This window comes from Dinoponera quadriceps, unplaced genomic scaffold, assembly GCF_001313825.1.
Source record: "Dinoponera quadriceps isolate SergipeBrazil2010 unplaced genomic scaffold, ASM131382v1 scaffold1352, whole genome shotgun sequence".
In the NCBI taxonomy this organism is placed as follows: domain Eukaryota; kingdom Metazoa; phylum Arthropoda; class Insecta; order Hymenoptera; family Formicidae; genus Dinoponera; species Dinoponera quadriceps.
This window is the reverse complement of record NW_014555567.1, coordinates 1,705,655-1,723,113: the sequence shown is the minus strand read 5'-3', so window position 1 is coordinate 1,723,113 and position 17,459 is coordinate 1,705,655. Positions and strand designations below refer to the sequence as shown.

The 17,459-nt window shown below is 46.8% G+C and overlaps 2 protein-coding genes across 8 annotated transcripts in view; both read right to left on the bottom strand.

The window, feature by feature from the left end:
- The window catches only part of LOC106744707, a 48,558-nt gene extending 40,340 nt beyond the window's left edge, over positions 1 to 8,218 (bottom strand). For 2 of the 3 annotated variants that reach the window (XR_001374476.1, XM_014619671.1), the window contains exon 1: positions 6,293 to 8,218. Coding sequence is in view for 2 of the 3 variants with exons in the window: in XM_014619671.1 (XP_014475157.1) it covers positions 6,293 to 6,313 (21 nt within the window). In the remaining variant the exon portion in view is untranslated. The remainder of the gene's footprint in view (positions 1 to 6,292) is intronic. The other variant, XM_014619673.1, reaches the window with a different exon arrangement.
- A 2,620-nt stretch (positions 8,219 to 10,838) lies between these two features.
- Positions 10,839 to 17,459, bottom strand: part of LOC106744708 — a 31,513-nt gene continuing 24,892 nt past the window's right edge. For 2 of the 5 annotated variants that reach the window (XR_001374480.1, XR_001374479.1), the window contains exons 4-5: positions 11,674 to 11,756; positions 10,850 to 11,471 (exon numbers count right to left, since the gene is read on the bottom strand). Coding sequence is in view for 1 of the 5 variants with exons in the window: in XM_014619675.1 (XP_014475161.1) it covers positions 11,739 to 11,756 (18 nt within the window). In the remaining 4 variants the exon portion in view is untranslated. Of the gene's footprint in view, positions 11,472 to 11,673; positions 11,757 to 17,459 lie in introns of all 5 variants that reach the window. The other 3 variants (XM_014619675.1, XR_001374478.1, XR_001374477.1) reach the window with 3 other exon arrangements.

Genomic DNA, 17,459 nt, shown 5'->3' with positions numbered 1-17,459 from the left:
ATATTGCATAATATCCTTTTAAAAAAGAAAAAAAAATCTACACTAATTCGAAAAGATAAAGGACGAAAGAAAGATGTTTCTCCTGAATCGGCAAAGAAAGGAACGAATCGGGTGATATAATGGATTCATACAGCGCTGTCTTTCGATACGGTCGTGCATGATCGACGTATCGATTACGACGGACGAATTTTTCAGTTGATGCGAGTCACTCGCGTAACGTAAACAAAGCAATGCGCGACAATGCGAGGCGTGTACGATGCACCACGTGCCACACGATGTCTCCGTTGACGGAGGGGGGTAATGGAAAGTAGGATCGAGAGAAGAGGGTGGAGACGCATTACAATATTCGTAATTTGTGATTCATCGATTTCGCTGGCGATACCAGCCGCACCGATGACATTTTTACGGCAGACCACGTGTCTGTCTCGGATTTTATTACCAGCCGTCGTGTTGCGACAAACGCGACTCAAACTTGAACCCCTTTCTGTTATTAAAGACGAACATTGTATTTCGAAAACTTTGTGTTTTAAGCTTATTTTGGGAAGAAGAATAAAGATACATATTTTGAAGTACGCGACCGCTACATTCGAGCAAGTATTCTCGCTAACTTCACGAATTTAATACGACATTATTTCTACGCGCTACAAGTTGAAAACTACTGCTGTAGATCGACGATAACCTCTACTCGGTGACGATACACGCACGAGCAGACCAGAGCAAAAGTTAAACGCAACGAGCGGACCTGCGTCAGAAGAGAGGTCGCCAGTTAAATCGCAACGTTGACGGCGATATCGTGTTGCCTAAGCGAGTTGCAAGGACATGATATCAACAGAAAAGTATCGATATTGCAGAAATTTATAGACTGCTCATATCTCGAAGAAGACACACATACACATATGGGAAAGAGTTGGATATCAAAGAGATAGAAGAAACCAGAGAGAGAGAGAACCCTTTTCCGAAAACCACACTCATTTCTAGGTTATCGATAGACGCTGTAATCTTAGAAAGATTATACGTAACGTGTTGAAAAGTTGAAAATTGTCAATTTTAGTAGCAGCAACTGCTAAGAATGAAACACAAGCGTGGAAATTTGTCGTCCGATAGCTTCAAAAGAGATATCGTACAGTAGCGGCCGATCAGACTCGTCGCGATCGAGAGAAAGAGATTCGGCTAGGCAGCGATTACACAGGCGGGAACGAACGCTCGCTCGAGCGCTCCCCATGCATTTAAAACGGGGACGCCGGCTCGTAAATCACGCGGTAGAACGGAGTCCCGTCGCGTAGCGTAACGGCGGAGGTGTCCGTCTGCCGTCTCGTGGTTGCCGCCGCCACGTGGTTTCTGCGGCAAAACTATGCGGCCACCGCACGCCGGCCCGGCGAATTTATGAATGGGAGAAGCCTATTGACAGATCGCGCGTCGATAACTCTCTCGTTAATGGCCCGTGATGGTGGGCGAGGGCCGGAGGGGCAAAGGAGGCGGAGGTGTGCGGAAGGGAGGGTGGGAGGTAGGGGAAACTTGGACTCACTTTGTGCCGACTCGTGCCGCGTCGCGCCGACGGGTCATTGCGACATGCATCGAAGTAACGTGCGCACGTTCGATCGGTCGAAATAATCCATCGGGTTCTGCGTCTCGCGTACGCGAGAGAAAAAGAGGGAGAGAGAGATGCAATTTTAAAATATAATTTCGAGCGTGAATATATCCGCGCGTACGCGGACTTTCAATCGAGAGGATAAATATTGCTTGACTTATTTGTCATTCCGCGTATTCTGTGTACGAGTTTTAAAATGTAGAGTTTACTGTAGATTGAATTAGGATAGTGAGAAACTTTGCTTTTCATCTTGAGTGAAACTTTGGTCGTTTTGGAATGAACGTTGGAATTGAAAGCCGATCGGAGAAGTGAGATTCATTCTCAAATGCAGACCAGAGCTGTTATGAAATTAGCATACAATATTTTTGGTCAGCGGTTTACCTGTCGGCTTCAAATCAAACATGCGCTCCAGTATCGCCACGCCGCTTACGTCGATAATACGGAAATACATCGCGAGCAGAAATAGATTTCGCGGAGGAGTTATGTCACACGGGCTGCACTCTGCGGTGAATCGATGCCCGCTGCTCTCGGTACAATTTGTCGTTAACAAAGTTCGATAAGTCAGCATGCATACTTACGAAGCCCTCTTCTCAAATTAATAATCTAAAGTTTATTTATGTCAATAAGATTTGTAGAACAAGCAAAAAAGCTAGCACCAGTCGTCAAACGTAGGTTGAGTGTGAGAGAGGGGGAAAGAAGAGAGGTATGTAGCAGATATTTTCGTTTAACCTGGCAGGATTCCTAATATGTAGAGTACGTAGATTTACGTGAAAACTAACTTGAATACAAAATCTAAAAACCTACGCAAATAGATATGGATAGGGTGATAAAATTCATGGAAAAACTATTAAAATACTATGTATCTTTAGATGCTTCATGAAATCTACAAAATATAAAAACTTCCGAATATACATATGAAAATAGCAAAACATGATTTTTTCTCTCTCGAAAGTCGTTAATCTGTACCGTAGGATGATAGTTGTGACATGAATGGCATCGTTAGTTTATTATAACTTGTCATTATAAAATGTCAAGGCAGACTTTCCTGATGGGAATGCAAACCGCAGTAATCCATAGATGAACGCGTTGGAGTACAAAGTACTCGTTAGTGTGCATCTCTCGTAATGCGTAAAAAGATGCGACATTTAGAGTAGCTTTATCTACATAGGTTCACGCGCTAACCATATTTAACTAAATCTACGGTTTGTTTAGATTATAATCAGCGGAAGTACGGAAGGGAACAAATCAAACTGTAGATAGAGTTAACCCTCGCCGCAGAAAGAAAGATGCGCTCGAGTGGAGAATTTTAGATTATCAATATGGAGAAAGCTATTGTAAATATAGGAATAATAAAAGCTGGTGAAACGGAAAATGTTATTCAATTCTCTAGAGCATCCTACTTTGTTTAATTCGATATTTTTTTTTAATTCCAATTTTATCCCTCTTTTATAATTATGACTATTCAACTTGAAACCATTGGTTTGTTGATATTTCTCAAATTTACTTCGATTTTCGATGCAGGATTAAGGGTCAAAGAGCGCGTACGAATTTTTCCGTTCAAGTTCAACGATGCACCGGCGACGCGCGCACACCGACAAAACCTTTTGTCGCGTACGACACGAAACCACGTGGAAAAACTGCTGGTTTTGTCGGTCATCGGGCCACCGTTGGCGCACCGGCCGTCGGAAGCGCCGAAAAACCCTTCCTTCTTCCCTCTTCCTTTCCCCGCACCATCAACTATCATCCCCTAGACACTGCACACGCTGATTTATCGTCACCCGAATTTTGGTAGACGCTTCTGCGCTTACGTTCGTACGCCAATTTTATGCCCGTTACGTGCAAAATTAGAATCACCGCGAACAAACACGCGATCGTTGCTTTTTTTTTTGCACGACGACGAGAATCGCAAATGGTCGATGCTTTCTCAGTCCTTAGTTCAGTCTCGTTCGAGTAGAATTGTCGCACAATCAAGATCGTTAAATCAGCGAGAATATGAGTATAAATATCGAAGAAAGATATAAAAATATCGTGTGCGTGTGTGTGTGTGTGTTTCGGATAATCACATACACACTTGCGCGACAAGTGATGCCGAAAGATTGCCGATATTCTGGATTATCGACGACTTTTAGAAATTTCTTATAAATTCCTCTTAATCCATCTATTTCATGCAGAGTTGTATAAAATGTAACATCTAACACGGATAAACAATCTTTCAATGATCTTGTCAATTGCTTAGGACGAGATGTCGTTTATATATTTGATCTGGCATCATTCATCTTGGATAATCCAACGGGAATGAAAGCGGAGGGTAGTCCTATTGCATTCAACATTCGACCGGGTGATCAGTGTCGTCAGAATACTGTTTGCACAACTCGCTTTCGTCTCGCTTCGAATGCTTTGTCCGGAGTCATCGTCAAAAGCGGATCGCGTAAAGGCGTGCTTTCAAACGCATTACGATAGAATTTCACATGAAAGAATCTACCGGTGATCATGGTAACAATAATAATGACTGCGGTCAGTACTTGAAGTGTGACAGTAGCTCAGAACGGTCATTTCTTTTTTTTGTCGTCTAAAAAGTAGTTACAGGTCGGTTTGACAATGTGAACTCACGAATGATATATTAAAAACTCAATGTCGTTTGCCCCGTTTGATTTTAGAATTTAGCACATTTGTTCGTACGGAGTGATGGGCCTAAAGGCGGGCTCCAATAGCCCACATAGGCGATTGGCTGATTTAGTGTAAAATTTTCGAATTGATGGAAAGACACCGGCCCATGTGAGTGGATGTGTTATCGCACTGTGCGCTAATAGGACCCTCCCGTGGGCCTATTAAGCGCGCAGAACAAACTTAACAATCATATTTGTTATTATTTAACTTACATGTACATTTCATCATACTACGTACACTCTATGTCTATAGACCTATTTATATTAATTTTATATTAATAATTTTCCAAGCGCTTTTTAGCCATTGCTCGATTCTGTTCTTTTTGTAGCGTCTGAATCGAAACGTTTAATTGTAACTTCAAATTAAAAATTTTATTTAAAAATCCATTGATCGGACAACGACGAATATAGGCTTGCGGTCTAGTATGATAAACGACAGGTGTTCGTAAATTCAAATATCCTATACAATTGGTGCGCGCTTGCAATATTTTAATAAGATAGATATTCCGTACGATATATCGCTAGCGATTGTTTTGCGCAACAGAAGAAACTGAGATCAAATAATGACGATATATTGTTTTCTTGTTAAGAAATATATTGAGAAATAATTTGCACGACGGTGGCGCAAAATTACGACTCCAGCGCTTTCTCTCGGTGGATTACTATTCTCGATGATATCGCGCCCCTCTTCTTCGATTTTGTCGCAAAACATTTCGCGCCGCTCAAAGACCTCGTGACGAAAAACAATCGCTAGGAAGCGGGAAAGAGGAGGGGAAAATGGAAAAAAGGACGAAAGAGAAAGATAGAGAGAGAACGGGCGAGCGAGAGACGCGGCAAAAGCGAATATGTCTTTAAAAACACCCCTCTAGACCAGATCGGGTTGTTGTCGTCGTGGTAACCATGACGACGCTGCCCCTTGATGGTTGGTTATAACCGTACCCCCACCTAGCGTCTCTGAGCCGACGCTAGGTTTCCTCGCGGCGCTGGCCAAGCGAAGAAGAGGCAGCAGCCTCGGGCGATCTCCCCCTCCCGCCGCGTTGTTCCCCGCTCCACCCGCCGCCCGTGTCTCTTCCCATTCCCCACCGCGCCGTCAAGCGCTGCCGCTTGTTTCCCCTCTTTCCCGCGCACCCCGCTGACTCCACAGCCCACACAGTACGCAAGCCACCTCGTCGTTCCCCTCGAGCTTCGCCTCGTCATCCTCTTTCCCCCGCGCGACTGCCCTCCTATGCCACCCTCCCCGCACGGGTCCAAGGAAACGCGGGATCGCTTCGAATTCAAACTACCGAACACGAGGTTACCACGCGTCAAATCTGACACTTGGTCGTCCTACGCGTGCTCACGTTCGCTGAGAATTTTCCAGGACGTTTTTCGCTCGAAGGGCCTCGAGTGAGTATAAACGAACGAGCGAGCGAACGGTAACGTCGATCGATTTTCGAGAACGATGCAAGCGCGCCATGGAGAAGCGGCCAGAAGAGTCTCGCCTCTTCTTTTTCTTCTTCGGTTTAAGACCGAGAAAGAGAAGAGGCGAGTGAGTGAGTGAGAAGTCGGGCGCGGTTGCTCAACGTCCTTTTACGACGGCGATAGAGAGAGAGTGGGTTGATTTTTCGGTAATCGAAACGATGTTCTCCTCGGTGTATCGCATGCTTGCGCCGTACGTAACGCACGTACATATTGCGCGGCGCGCAATGTTGGCGTCGTTATCGAAAGACTAAAGTCCCAACGGCAAAACACTCGAGTCGCTCTCTCGCGATCCTCGACGCGAGCCGAGCGGCGCACGCTCACGTAACCGCTCTCCTCGGCCGGCACGAAACGCGGAAACGCGGCACGCGTGTCGTACACGCCGAAGGAAGGGAACGCACACACCGGGGGAGCGCGGGCGCGCGCGCAAGGAGGGGTAGGGGGTTGTGAGAAAAAAGGACGGCCGGGTGAGCGTGCGAGAGTAACAGAAAGAGAGAAACAGGCAGAGAGTGTGTGTGTGAGAGAGGGGGGGAGGGGGGAGAGAGAGAGAGGTGCGCGCGATACCGCGCGCGAAACTCACCTGACTGACGTCGCACCACATTATTATTTCGCTGACACTGATGACAGCATCTTGGTACGCTGCTGCTGCACTGCCGCACACGGTGCTGCCGCGCGACGGTCCGTTTCTCTTCGCCCTCCGCGTGACTGTCGCGGTTCGTGGAGCGAAGCGACGGGGGGTGAAAATTAAAAGAAAAAGAAATTAAAAGAAACGAACTGCGGATATACGTGGGACCGGAGCACCACGCTATTTCGGCAACCGTACGATCAGTAAGTTCTGTGTCGCCTGTATGCCCCTTTCCTACCTTCGACGCTCTCTCACACTGTCTTTCTCACTCACTGTCCGTCTTCTCCGATACGTGTCCGTATAAACGCTCTTTTCTTTCGTTCTTTTTGACTCCTCACAGTCTCACGAAGAATGCACTGCTCGACGTAAGTATCGGCCGCCGGTATGTAGCCCGGTTAGCTCCCCGAGTAACATCGCACGAGCACTCCGAGCGGATGACGTGACTGTCATCGACGCACACGCTAGTAGCTAGCTGGCCATGCAAAGCATTACTGAATACTCTGACAACAGTCCTCGCCGAGTATCGCCGCTCCGTTTTCCCCCGAACGCGCGCTCGGTCGTTTCCGTGCGCGCTCGGCCCACCTGCACTCCGACACGACGGTCAGTGCCGTAGCGACGCGCCGGCGCGCCCCGCATAACATGCGCTTCTTTCGTCGGATTTCATCATGAGACAGAAATCCAAGCGCTGTGCTCGAATTCGTGCGAGTAATAATCACTCGGGGACGCGACATCTTTTTTTTACTTAAATTTTTGTAAAACCACCGCGCTCGTTCATTCATCGAAGATCCGACCGCCGTTGCGATAGCATATGTTTACGCTTTTACTCTCTACATGACGTTTTGAAAAAAATGTCGATCACTCGTTGAGCGCATAATGCTATACTGTTAGCGCCCGAACGCGCGGATGGATCCGATGTAAACGGAAGGGTACGTTTCATTCACGGCGCGTAAATTAATTACATAATTAATATCGGATTTAATACTGTGGGTCTGTGCTTGTCACTACTCTGACCGCTCGCGAAAGGAAATCTATTGTCGAAGTGCGCGGCTATAAACAATGCCTTTATGTGGAAATGTTTAGTGGCGGAAGGAAGGGGACGGATTCTCTCGCGAAAACTCGCGTCAAGTGAGTTGATCCTCCTCCTCTCTCGCAGGAACGTTCGCGCCTCTCGATCGAGAAAAATCGCTCAGCGCGAGAAAGTCCGTGATAGCGCGGCCGGTCGATGAAAGTTATCGGAGAACGGATCGGCGACTGCCGCTGAAATATTTCAGCGACACGGCGGAAACTCAAAATGACTGCGCTGTCCGCGCGCAGATCGCACACCGATCCCGAGCTCTCTCGTCGCGGCGCTGCTTAATATCTTACGAGGCGACCGAGATAGCACGGTCAATCGCGCCACCGCCAGGACCTTGCGGAGAGCAAGGTAATCGCTTGCGAAGAGCCGCGCGCGAACGACGGGAACCGGCGCTCTCGGTGCTTCCTCCTAAAATCCCAAAAAGAAAACAAATTTGTCGCTTAGTTGCGCGCAAGCCTCGAGGAATATACACGGGCAAATTCCTCTCGCAATGTTACTCGTCGATAACAACCGTCTGTAATGTCACGCGTGGGAAATAATACTCGGCCGGAGGAACGTTAATTCGCTCGAAAGAAGAAAATCCACTTTATTAGTTATCGTGAGTTCTAAAATATTCACTCCGCTAAAAATCAAGGCGCTCGCGAGAGAAAGAACGGAAAAACTCGTTCGTGAGTAAATTTTCATGCAGCCTTAAAGGCAAGACGTCACGGCAGCCTTCACCGGGGAGCCTCCGGTCTCTCGTACTCGGGGGCCCCCGAGCACGAGGGAATCGGCCTAACGCCACTAGGTTCGAAACTCGCCACTGACTGGCTGGCTGTACACGGCACGCAGCGCAAGAGAGAGGTCTCGCTCCGATCGCTCGCTCGCTCGCGTAGCCAGGCAGGCAGCAGTGATGGCGCAGCAGCGATGCCACGGCGGCGGCGGGCAGACAGCGCGCGAGCAGCCGCACTCTATACGGCATGCAGCCTAAGAAAATTCACCGCGAACATTTTTATTCCCTATCGGGTAAAAGGGGCGCGTCATCGGGACGCCGCGACGGCGAAAGGACGCCGAGGGACGTGCGCCGTCGTTCGACGCTCGGCTGACCTCCCCGCGTCGGCCAATTCCGCGAATTTTGCGCGTCATTCCGTATGCGGCCGCGAGGCAGAGCGCGCAGCTCGAGGCCTCGCGAGAGAGAGACCGAGAGGAGCCACACGTATGCCGAGGTAATGCTGAGCTCGGTTTCTCTTCGACGGTGATGGCGACGTCGACGGGGTCGAGGGACGCCGCTGTATATTTTCGGCGCAGCGCTCGCGATACGCGTCGCTTCTTTAAGTTATTATTAAGCCACGCGGAAAATTTGCCCCGCGCAAACGCGGATACACGTCGATTACACGCGTATTTACCCGTCCGTTTTTCCCTACTCTTCCAATTCCACGAGATTCTCTCTCTCGATGTAACGGATTACTGAATTTCGCGATTTTGCCGAGCCTTTGAGATAGCGCGCCCGAGTCATACGATCGTTCATGTAGAATTTCTCCGAATCAATGTAACATAAGTTCGAATAAAATATCGTTTCCCGAAGTCGCTCGAACGAGGATGCGCGACGGAGCAATAACAACAACAGCAGCGGCAACAATAATTTCTTTATTATAAAATATAAATGTAGGATATCGAGATGAACGGTCGATGGGAGCGCTGGGATTCCCTGTCCGCCGTCGGCTGGCGCGTCCGGTTGTTGTTGACCGTGGCTGACGCCACGGAGCGAGAGCCGTACGGGCGGCGTGGAGGCGACTTTTAACTGGCCGGCGCGACGCGCCGCGAGAATGCGCGGACGTTGCCGAACGCGTTACCGCCGTCGCCGTCACTTCAAATCGCACAATGTATACGCGCGATATCTATGCGAGCGATTCAAGGCGCGCGTCAACGAAGACGATGACACGGCTTCGGAGGAAAACGTCGGCCGAGTTTACGATTGGCTGGGCACGGCACGACGAATGAATTGTGGCCAATGAATGTCCTTGCTCTCTGGACGAGGCCGTGGTGACGCGAGCACGCCTTATTCGAACGCGGGGCGCGCATGCACGGCCGCGCGAGGTGGAAGGGAATTTAGAATTTGGCACGAGACGGTGCACTTCCGTCCGCTGTTTTTGCGCCTTTCCCTACCGCAACGCGTTGCTGCTTCATTTCAATATTTCACACCGGCTCCATCTTTTTTTTTTAACACGTTCACTCGGCTGTTGTTTACATGAATAAAAGTGGAGTATAGGAACAAACGTGTTGAATATCTTTGTCGACCGTTTTATGGACCGATCAATTCTCGCGGTGACGGTATTTCCCGGCTAAAAATCGCCAATGTTATTTTCATAATATCGCCTGTTGTAAAGTTTCAGACTGGAGTAATTGTGCGGAGCGACGCAATCGTGGGATATATTTATCCTCCCAAAGCATAATTATTTCCAATATTTCCTAGCGAACGCGCATCGGTTTACAAAGACGTCCGTAGTATTCAGTTCACCGAGGTTTGCCGCGCACAGGCGTCGCCGGACTTTCTCGCCGACTAGGAGCGCGCTCGTTAGTACCTCGGTGAAGCCACTCGGCGAAGAAGGATACCGCGGTGGGGATCAGGAAACGCCGGAGATCTGGCGGGACGTTTTACGATCGTCTTCGAAAGCTGCGACTCCTCTGCACTTCCGGCCTGAATTCTTAAACCACCAGACTTCTTTACGTGAAAGACGAGAACGAAGAAGCGGTTTGAAAAAACCAAATTTTTATCTCCGTTAATCGCTATGGATATAAACGTAAAGAGTTTATCTATCGAACCGTTAGTTTATACTTTCTCTCAAAGAAGCATTCGTGTGACGTAATGTGGACAAATTCGATAAATAGCTGTTAATTCGTAATAGAGAGATTTTATATCCAAATATTGTTTTATATTAAAATGGAAAATATTTCTACGATAAATTTGTGTGAACTTTTTTAAATATACATTTATAATACTAGACGTATGTGTGTGTGTGTGTGTGTGTGTTGCCACGCGCCCTATATCTCTAAATCTATTTTAAGTAGTCTCGTCGAATATATAATCTTCACACGATAACTTACCGTATCAATCGATTTACATCTATACGTTACACAACTATGTAATACAAAGCTTCGTGAGAGTTCAAATTGTACGCTCATCATTTCGCGTTGATATCCAACGACACCCAGCCGTTCAGCCTTCTCAGCATCCAGCCTCCGTGGCGTCCAATCGTCGTCCCACGTCGATCGAACTTCACTCACTTCACTTCACTGTACTGTACTCGTGACCGCAATCATTTCAACGCCATTTAACGATTTAACGAAAAGTGCACGATTCCAGTGTTTTGAGAATATTCCTGCGAGTTGTGCATCACGTGTAAAAAATCGCCAATCGGACATTACAGCGATTCTGACAAGATCGAAAGAGAAAAAGAAAATTACCGTTCTAGGTATGTTTGAAAAATATGCCGGAAAACGAGTTTCCTGTTTAGTGAGAATTCTAACTGTTAACAGGAACAATAAATGTATACATGTCGAATTTAGCGATTGATTTCTCTTAAAATGAGATTATAATCCGTATGAAAGATTCCGAAGATTGGCGGCAATCACGCAAACTCTATCACGCGCAAAGTAAGTAATCGCGAATTCCGTGTGTGGTCGCGTAATTCTAATGTTTTGATAAATGATCCGTTTCGCGGAGATCGTTCTTTGTTGAAAAATGGGGCTCTTGTTTCTCATGAATTTTAATTTTTAACAACAGTTAATACACATCTCGAACTTAACGTTTCGAACTAAATGACATCATTGTGACTTTTTTCTTAAAATAACAGAAAACGTGGCTAATTCCAAAGATGACTATTTATATTGAGATTAATCAATTTTTTCTCTTCGTATATATGCAATAATCTAAAAGCTAAGTAAATTGTCGCATTGATTTCAAAATTGATTTGAGATCTTATAAACAGCAGCCATCAATAGATCCATCACATTAAAATCTTTGTTCTTAACTCACCAAAATATCGGGAACTTCAGCATCAGTCACGTTCCGCTATAGATCTAAAGCAAAATAATGTACTATTGTCGATTAGAAAGAAAAATTAATGACTTAACAAGAAATATACATCGGCAAAAAATATACACGTACGTCTATTAATCTTTCACGGTTATTGTAATTCAACGATTCTTACTTCGATTATTATGTCCAAGTTTTCGATCGTAAAGGTTTAAATATAAAAGTATGGAAAGTCTATAAACTTACCTTCGAGCTGACCGTACTCGGCCCGAACCGGATCCACCGAAACTAGAACCGCACCCACTATGTGGTCACAAGCTCTGCCAGATCTGAAACAAAAAGCAAGTTTTCTGATCAGTTACATATCAACAGACGTCAACAAGTGCAAAAAATGCTGTCATTGCTTATTAAATACGATAATTGCGTGCGCGAAATAATGTAATGTCACACCCACGCTTTTTTCGACCGTTTCAGAAAAACCAGGAATCACACGTATCACGTTTCCCGATCTGTTTATTCTCGCGTCAAAGGCTGTTATGGTAGCTCATTCCTTGGGTACGTGTACATTATTGTTCCCGAGACCATGAAACGTTCCCGCGATCTTCGGCCGATGAGACGTGCTCGAGAGCTCTATGTTATTTCTTCATTAATTTGACATTCTTCACATTGTAGTGTTAGCATTAAAAAAAAAAAACGTTATTTTGTAATATTGAATTTCCTCTTGACGTTCCAGTCATCAAAATTTATATAATCTTCGTAATGACTATCGTTCGCAGGAAGCGTTAAAGTAAGTAACGATTCGCATCGAGATAGCCAATCGGCACCGCGGAAAACAACGAGATAACACGCCATTTTTTTAAATAGGATATGTTTATATAGGATGTGTCAAGAACCGTGCGCTTTCTCTCTTTGAGATTTCTCGATAAAACGAAAAGACGAGTTTTTTTTGCTGAAAATAAAGTCGTAGACGAATACAGTTTTGACGTACCTCTCTAGCGACGTTCTATTTCTAAAAAAGATTAAATGCTCTCTGATGAAAATTTGAATTGAAGTACTGTTGCAACAACGTTCATTCAGAATTAACTGTAAAGGTTGAGCAACGTGCGTTACATCAACATACAAACGTCGAACCAGGCGAAATCCACGCGTTGTACAGTTATGGCACGATTCTGCCTAGCTGTAACTCCGAGAAAGAGTCGGTGAAAACCGTATTACACCGGCGATGTGGTACAGCAACAAGATATGCCGGGACGGTTGGCTCAATTTTCCCGCCGTTCCCGCCACTCTCGCCATTCCCGCCTTTCGCCTCCGCGACACCAAAAGTTGTTTCACAGGCACGTCTCTCTCACACTTCGAGATGAGCGTCGTCATGAACATTACGAAGAGGGGGGTGCACTAAAATACGCGAAATAAATTCTTCCGAGGGAAAACCGTCTTATTTTGTTTATTTGTAAAAATACAAGCGGCTGAGATTCCTCTAGGAAGGCAGCAGTTTTCATTGCTTTTCGTAGATATCTGAACGGTACTACGCTCGAACGACATGACGTGAAGCTTCGCGTGCTTAATCTTTCTCTCCCTTATGAGATAAAAATCTAGCCTCGAATCAAGTGGCATTGCTCGGCGATTCGGAGGCACCTGTTAACACATGCCGGTTCGGCGCGCCGGTGACATCGACATCCGGTGACGATGACAGGTGCTGTAGGCTAATCGGTTAATTCGACAGCTCGCGCATACGCGTGACTTTCATTCGCTGGGCGGCTCGTGCTGATTATTATCGGCGCCGCCGACTTAGAGAGTAATCAATGAGAAACAGCCGTACGATCAATCCGCGCGAATTATTCTCATCGAGCATAAGAATGCCCGTGATACTTTGAAATGTTTGTGCAGGATATTTAAGCGCAGGTTTTCGACGTACATATTGATGAACGCCGATGAATGTACATACAGTTATCAGAGGATGTCGATTGTCGAGATATACGCAGAAATATACGTGGGATTTGCGTACATAGATATAGCAAATTACTAGTGTACATAGATAACAGACGTATTTGCATCTGCAAGGTAAATGCAAAATATCTCACGGTTCCCACATTTGTTTTATCTATGTATGGATGCAGCAGTTTTTTTTTCCAATTATCGATAATATCAAAGTAACTATCTCGCGAATAATTAGGTGCCAATATACCACGATATTTCCTAGTTTTTCACGCGAAGTGCTAAATTTCGCATTGCGCTCAAAAGTTTCGCGAATCGCTTCATGGTGTTAATTTTAAACTTGGTGGCGATACAACGGCACGACGTTTCCTTTACGGGCTCGAATAACACTTGATGCGTTTGTACATGAGTACCGTGTACATTAGTAACTTTTCCGTATTCATGTCGGCACGGAACATCAATATTTGGTTTCGACACGACAACTTTAATCGGACTTAAAATGAGCGACAACCGCTAATAAAGCAGAAAGGAAGAAAGGGAGCAGAGTACGTCGGCAGTCGTTCCACGCGACGCGTCTTATCGACGCGTCGGAGGGTGATAAGGCTATCTTTATCAGCGATAAAGTCGCTTCGGTCTATCTCGGTCGCGAGAACACGAGAGCGGAGAAAGCATGCCACTTGATATTTCGAGCTATCGATACCGAGACATTTTTCGATACTTTGATATTAGCCATACTAACCGATCAACCCTCGGTGTAGGTGAATTTTTGAAAGTAACGCGAATGACGGCGCGGCTGAAGTTTCGAAAGATTTCGAAATTAGATAACGCGGGAACGGACTTTGGTAGAGTATCGCACGAGTCTAACGATAACCATTACCTTCCGTGAAAAGCTCCAGACTGTTTCTAACATCGTCCGAATGACTCCGCGATATCGCCACGATGGACAATCCAATTAGCGCAGCCGAGATAAACTTTTGAGTCGGCGTTATTCGCACGGGAACGGTCCGCGCATCGCTCCGAATTAATTTCTATCCGAAAGGGTCAACGTGCGGTAGCGCAGATGGAAAGACAAACAGAGAGAGAGAATCATACGAAGAACCGTAGTAGTCGCACGTAAAACGTTTGCCCCACCTTCTACACCTCCTCCACCCTCTCCTCCCACCCCCCTGCCGCGTTTCTCTTTCCGCCTCTGTAACCCTGACCTCCCGTAAAACACACGCCGGGAAAAAGACTTTTCCGGCGTGTACGCACGAGCGCGCTGCCGCGCTTCTGCCGGTGCTGTCGTTGCCGCCGCCGCTGGCCGAACTCATGAATGGACCTGCGACTCTATTTACGAGCGCGCGCGATTCGCCCGCCGCCGCTCCGCTTTTATCGCTGCCGTTACGGGCCAGCGTGACGAGGTGAGGGTGAGTCTCCTACCTACAACACCGACTTGGCTTTATCGCGCCGCGCCGTGAGATATGTATCAGCCCGGCGAAATTGTTTCCGAACGGCCGATTGTTTGGCACGCTTCGGACCGAGAGAAGGAAGCGGCCCTCCCTCCCCCTTCTTTCTTCTCGTGTATAAACAGTCGCGAAGGCGAGATCGCGGCGTATCGACGCGAGGGCTTCAAAGCGAAAGTGACTGAGGTACGGTAACATCTTGGAGATGTTTACCCCGCGCTGTTGCTTTACATTCGGGAGCCTATACGCCTCTTTGTGTATCTCTGCTAATTATCGCGACTTGGCGGTAACCTTGAACTATTAATCAATTTGTCAAAGTTAATTCATGATCTAGTAATTAATTGTAAACTCGCTAATGATTTACGACAAGTTATTTTCTCATACATCAATGTATACTTCTGTACACATCTCGCCGTTCATTGTTAGAGGGCTCATCCTAGGATACGAATAAACGATTGCTTGCTTCTCCTCCTTTCTCTCTCTCTCTCTCTCGTTGCCTCCGATCATTATTGCTATTACACCGAGCTCACATGGTGAGCGTAATTTGTCACACGTATAAGGGGCGTACCCCACGGACCTTTAAAGCAAGATCGTTAATAAGAAGCGTGCGGTCCACCATGACCTACGGTAAATTTCATCCCGCTGGCTTTTAGGTTCGATCGCGCGGCGCGAATAACTAAGGGTCATTAATACATCTCGCCGGACTATAATTCATGTCGCGTGACCGGTCGACGCGCCAACGGTGGACGAAAGTCCATCCGCCGATGGTAGTTATCGCAAGTACGCGGCGATCTGTTTCTTGAAAGAAGCCGAGATTTACATGGACTCTCGCGCGAACTCTTCGGACGAGTCGTTTTCGCGCGATGACATTAGCAGCGTGGGGTAAATAGCCACGAGAGTAAATACCGTAAGAGAGGAGCATCACGAGGATGGCGTTTCTCTTCTTTCCACGATGGAGGCTAACGTTGACTCGGGATATTTGCCTTTCCTAGACGTTGCCACGTAAGGGAAGCATGAAAACTCCGGGGTTGATGAATCTTGGTTTGCCGAACAACAAAGTACATCGAGTCAATTAGACGGCCCATCGTTGTGCTATTCAGCCTGTTCATGGTGTATGAGGCAAAGCGCCGTTTGCGTAGGATAAATCAGTTAAGTGCTTTCTTCCATTGCAATCGCATCTCTGTGCGTTACATCGCGCGAGTACAAACACACACTGTGTGTGTACCGGGAGAAAGATTTACGGAAATTTCGAACGGCCATGGAGTAATTGCAATCCGCGTCAGTATCGGAACGCGCGGGTTTATCGTAATTTCTTCGGGTCGTTAAACATATGTTTCGCCTGTAGTTTTAATTGACTTTGGCCCGTGTCTCTTTGCAAGATATACTTGGCATTCTTCGATATTACCTGATAGGAAAAAGAGAATTCGGATAAATAGTCAATCCTGGTACGACCAATTTCAAATATGAGTTTGGACAAGCTATGATTTTTGCGGTCGCGTAACAAGTTCCGGCGAACCTTGGTTAGCTAACTTCTATTAGAGACTCCTTGTCCCTTTCTGAATTGCAGAGAGTTCCTGGCATAACACAGATAGAGGGAAACAAACTTTAGCTAATGATGACTAAGACTAAAGATGACTGCGGGAGATTCCAATAGGAATTGCGCGCAGCAGTGATTTTTGTACTTGTAGCTGACGGACGAATATATCTAATAACGCGGCGAGTTGCTCTCCGTCGGGAGAGACTATTTTTGTAATTAGAATTAGAGAGGGAACCAATCTCCCACGCGTCAACCGCGTGTAATTCCTACTCTTCCCAGGCATCATCTTTATTGCACCGTCTGTGTGCGCGTATTACCAACGTGCTCGCACAGTGCAGGTTCCATCGAATATCTAAAATGACATCGTCCAACCCACCCCATCTCATCCCCCTCCTTCACACGGACTCGCTCTATCTCCCCGTGGTGTCTCGCTCATCTCCCACCTTCCTCTCTCTCTCTCTCTCCCTCCTTTCCTACCACTCGAACCCTTCCACACACCACCTCGCTCACTCGTCCTCCCCCACGAGCACGTCCTCCCTACCCGTCCTCCCAACTGCCCGCGTCGTTCTCCACCATCCCCCTATATTCCGGCAATCCTCTCGTGTCCTGCCTCTCTTCCTGTCACCTTCTTCTTCGCCCTTCCTTCTTCCATTTCCCGCCTTTCGTCCCTACGAATTATCGACGGGCGCAATTCCGATGGATAAAAGCGGCGACGGCCTATTATCGACGTCCTGTAGTACCGACCAGACGCGGATACCGACTAACCGTAATGCGGGCGGACTGCGATACCGGCATGATGCGCCGATTACACGCGAAATGCGGACAAACCGGAACGTGGCGAGAAAAATATATTGACATGCTGTAACGCCCACGGCGCAAAGTACGAAGATGTACACTTCGAGATGCGTACCGCACGGGTTTCTCGTTAACCTAGCAATAGCCGTGAGATTTTCTGCCACGCTCGATCGACGTGTCTTCTACGTTGCGCAAATTGTTATGTTTATTGTTTTCAATATCGCTGGTACTCGCGCTAATGAAAAAGAAAAATTGCTTTCTTGCAACTAAGATGTGTACTTGATATATCTAGCGCGTCGAGCTGTCTTTCGAAACATGAAAAT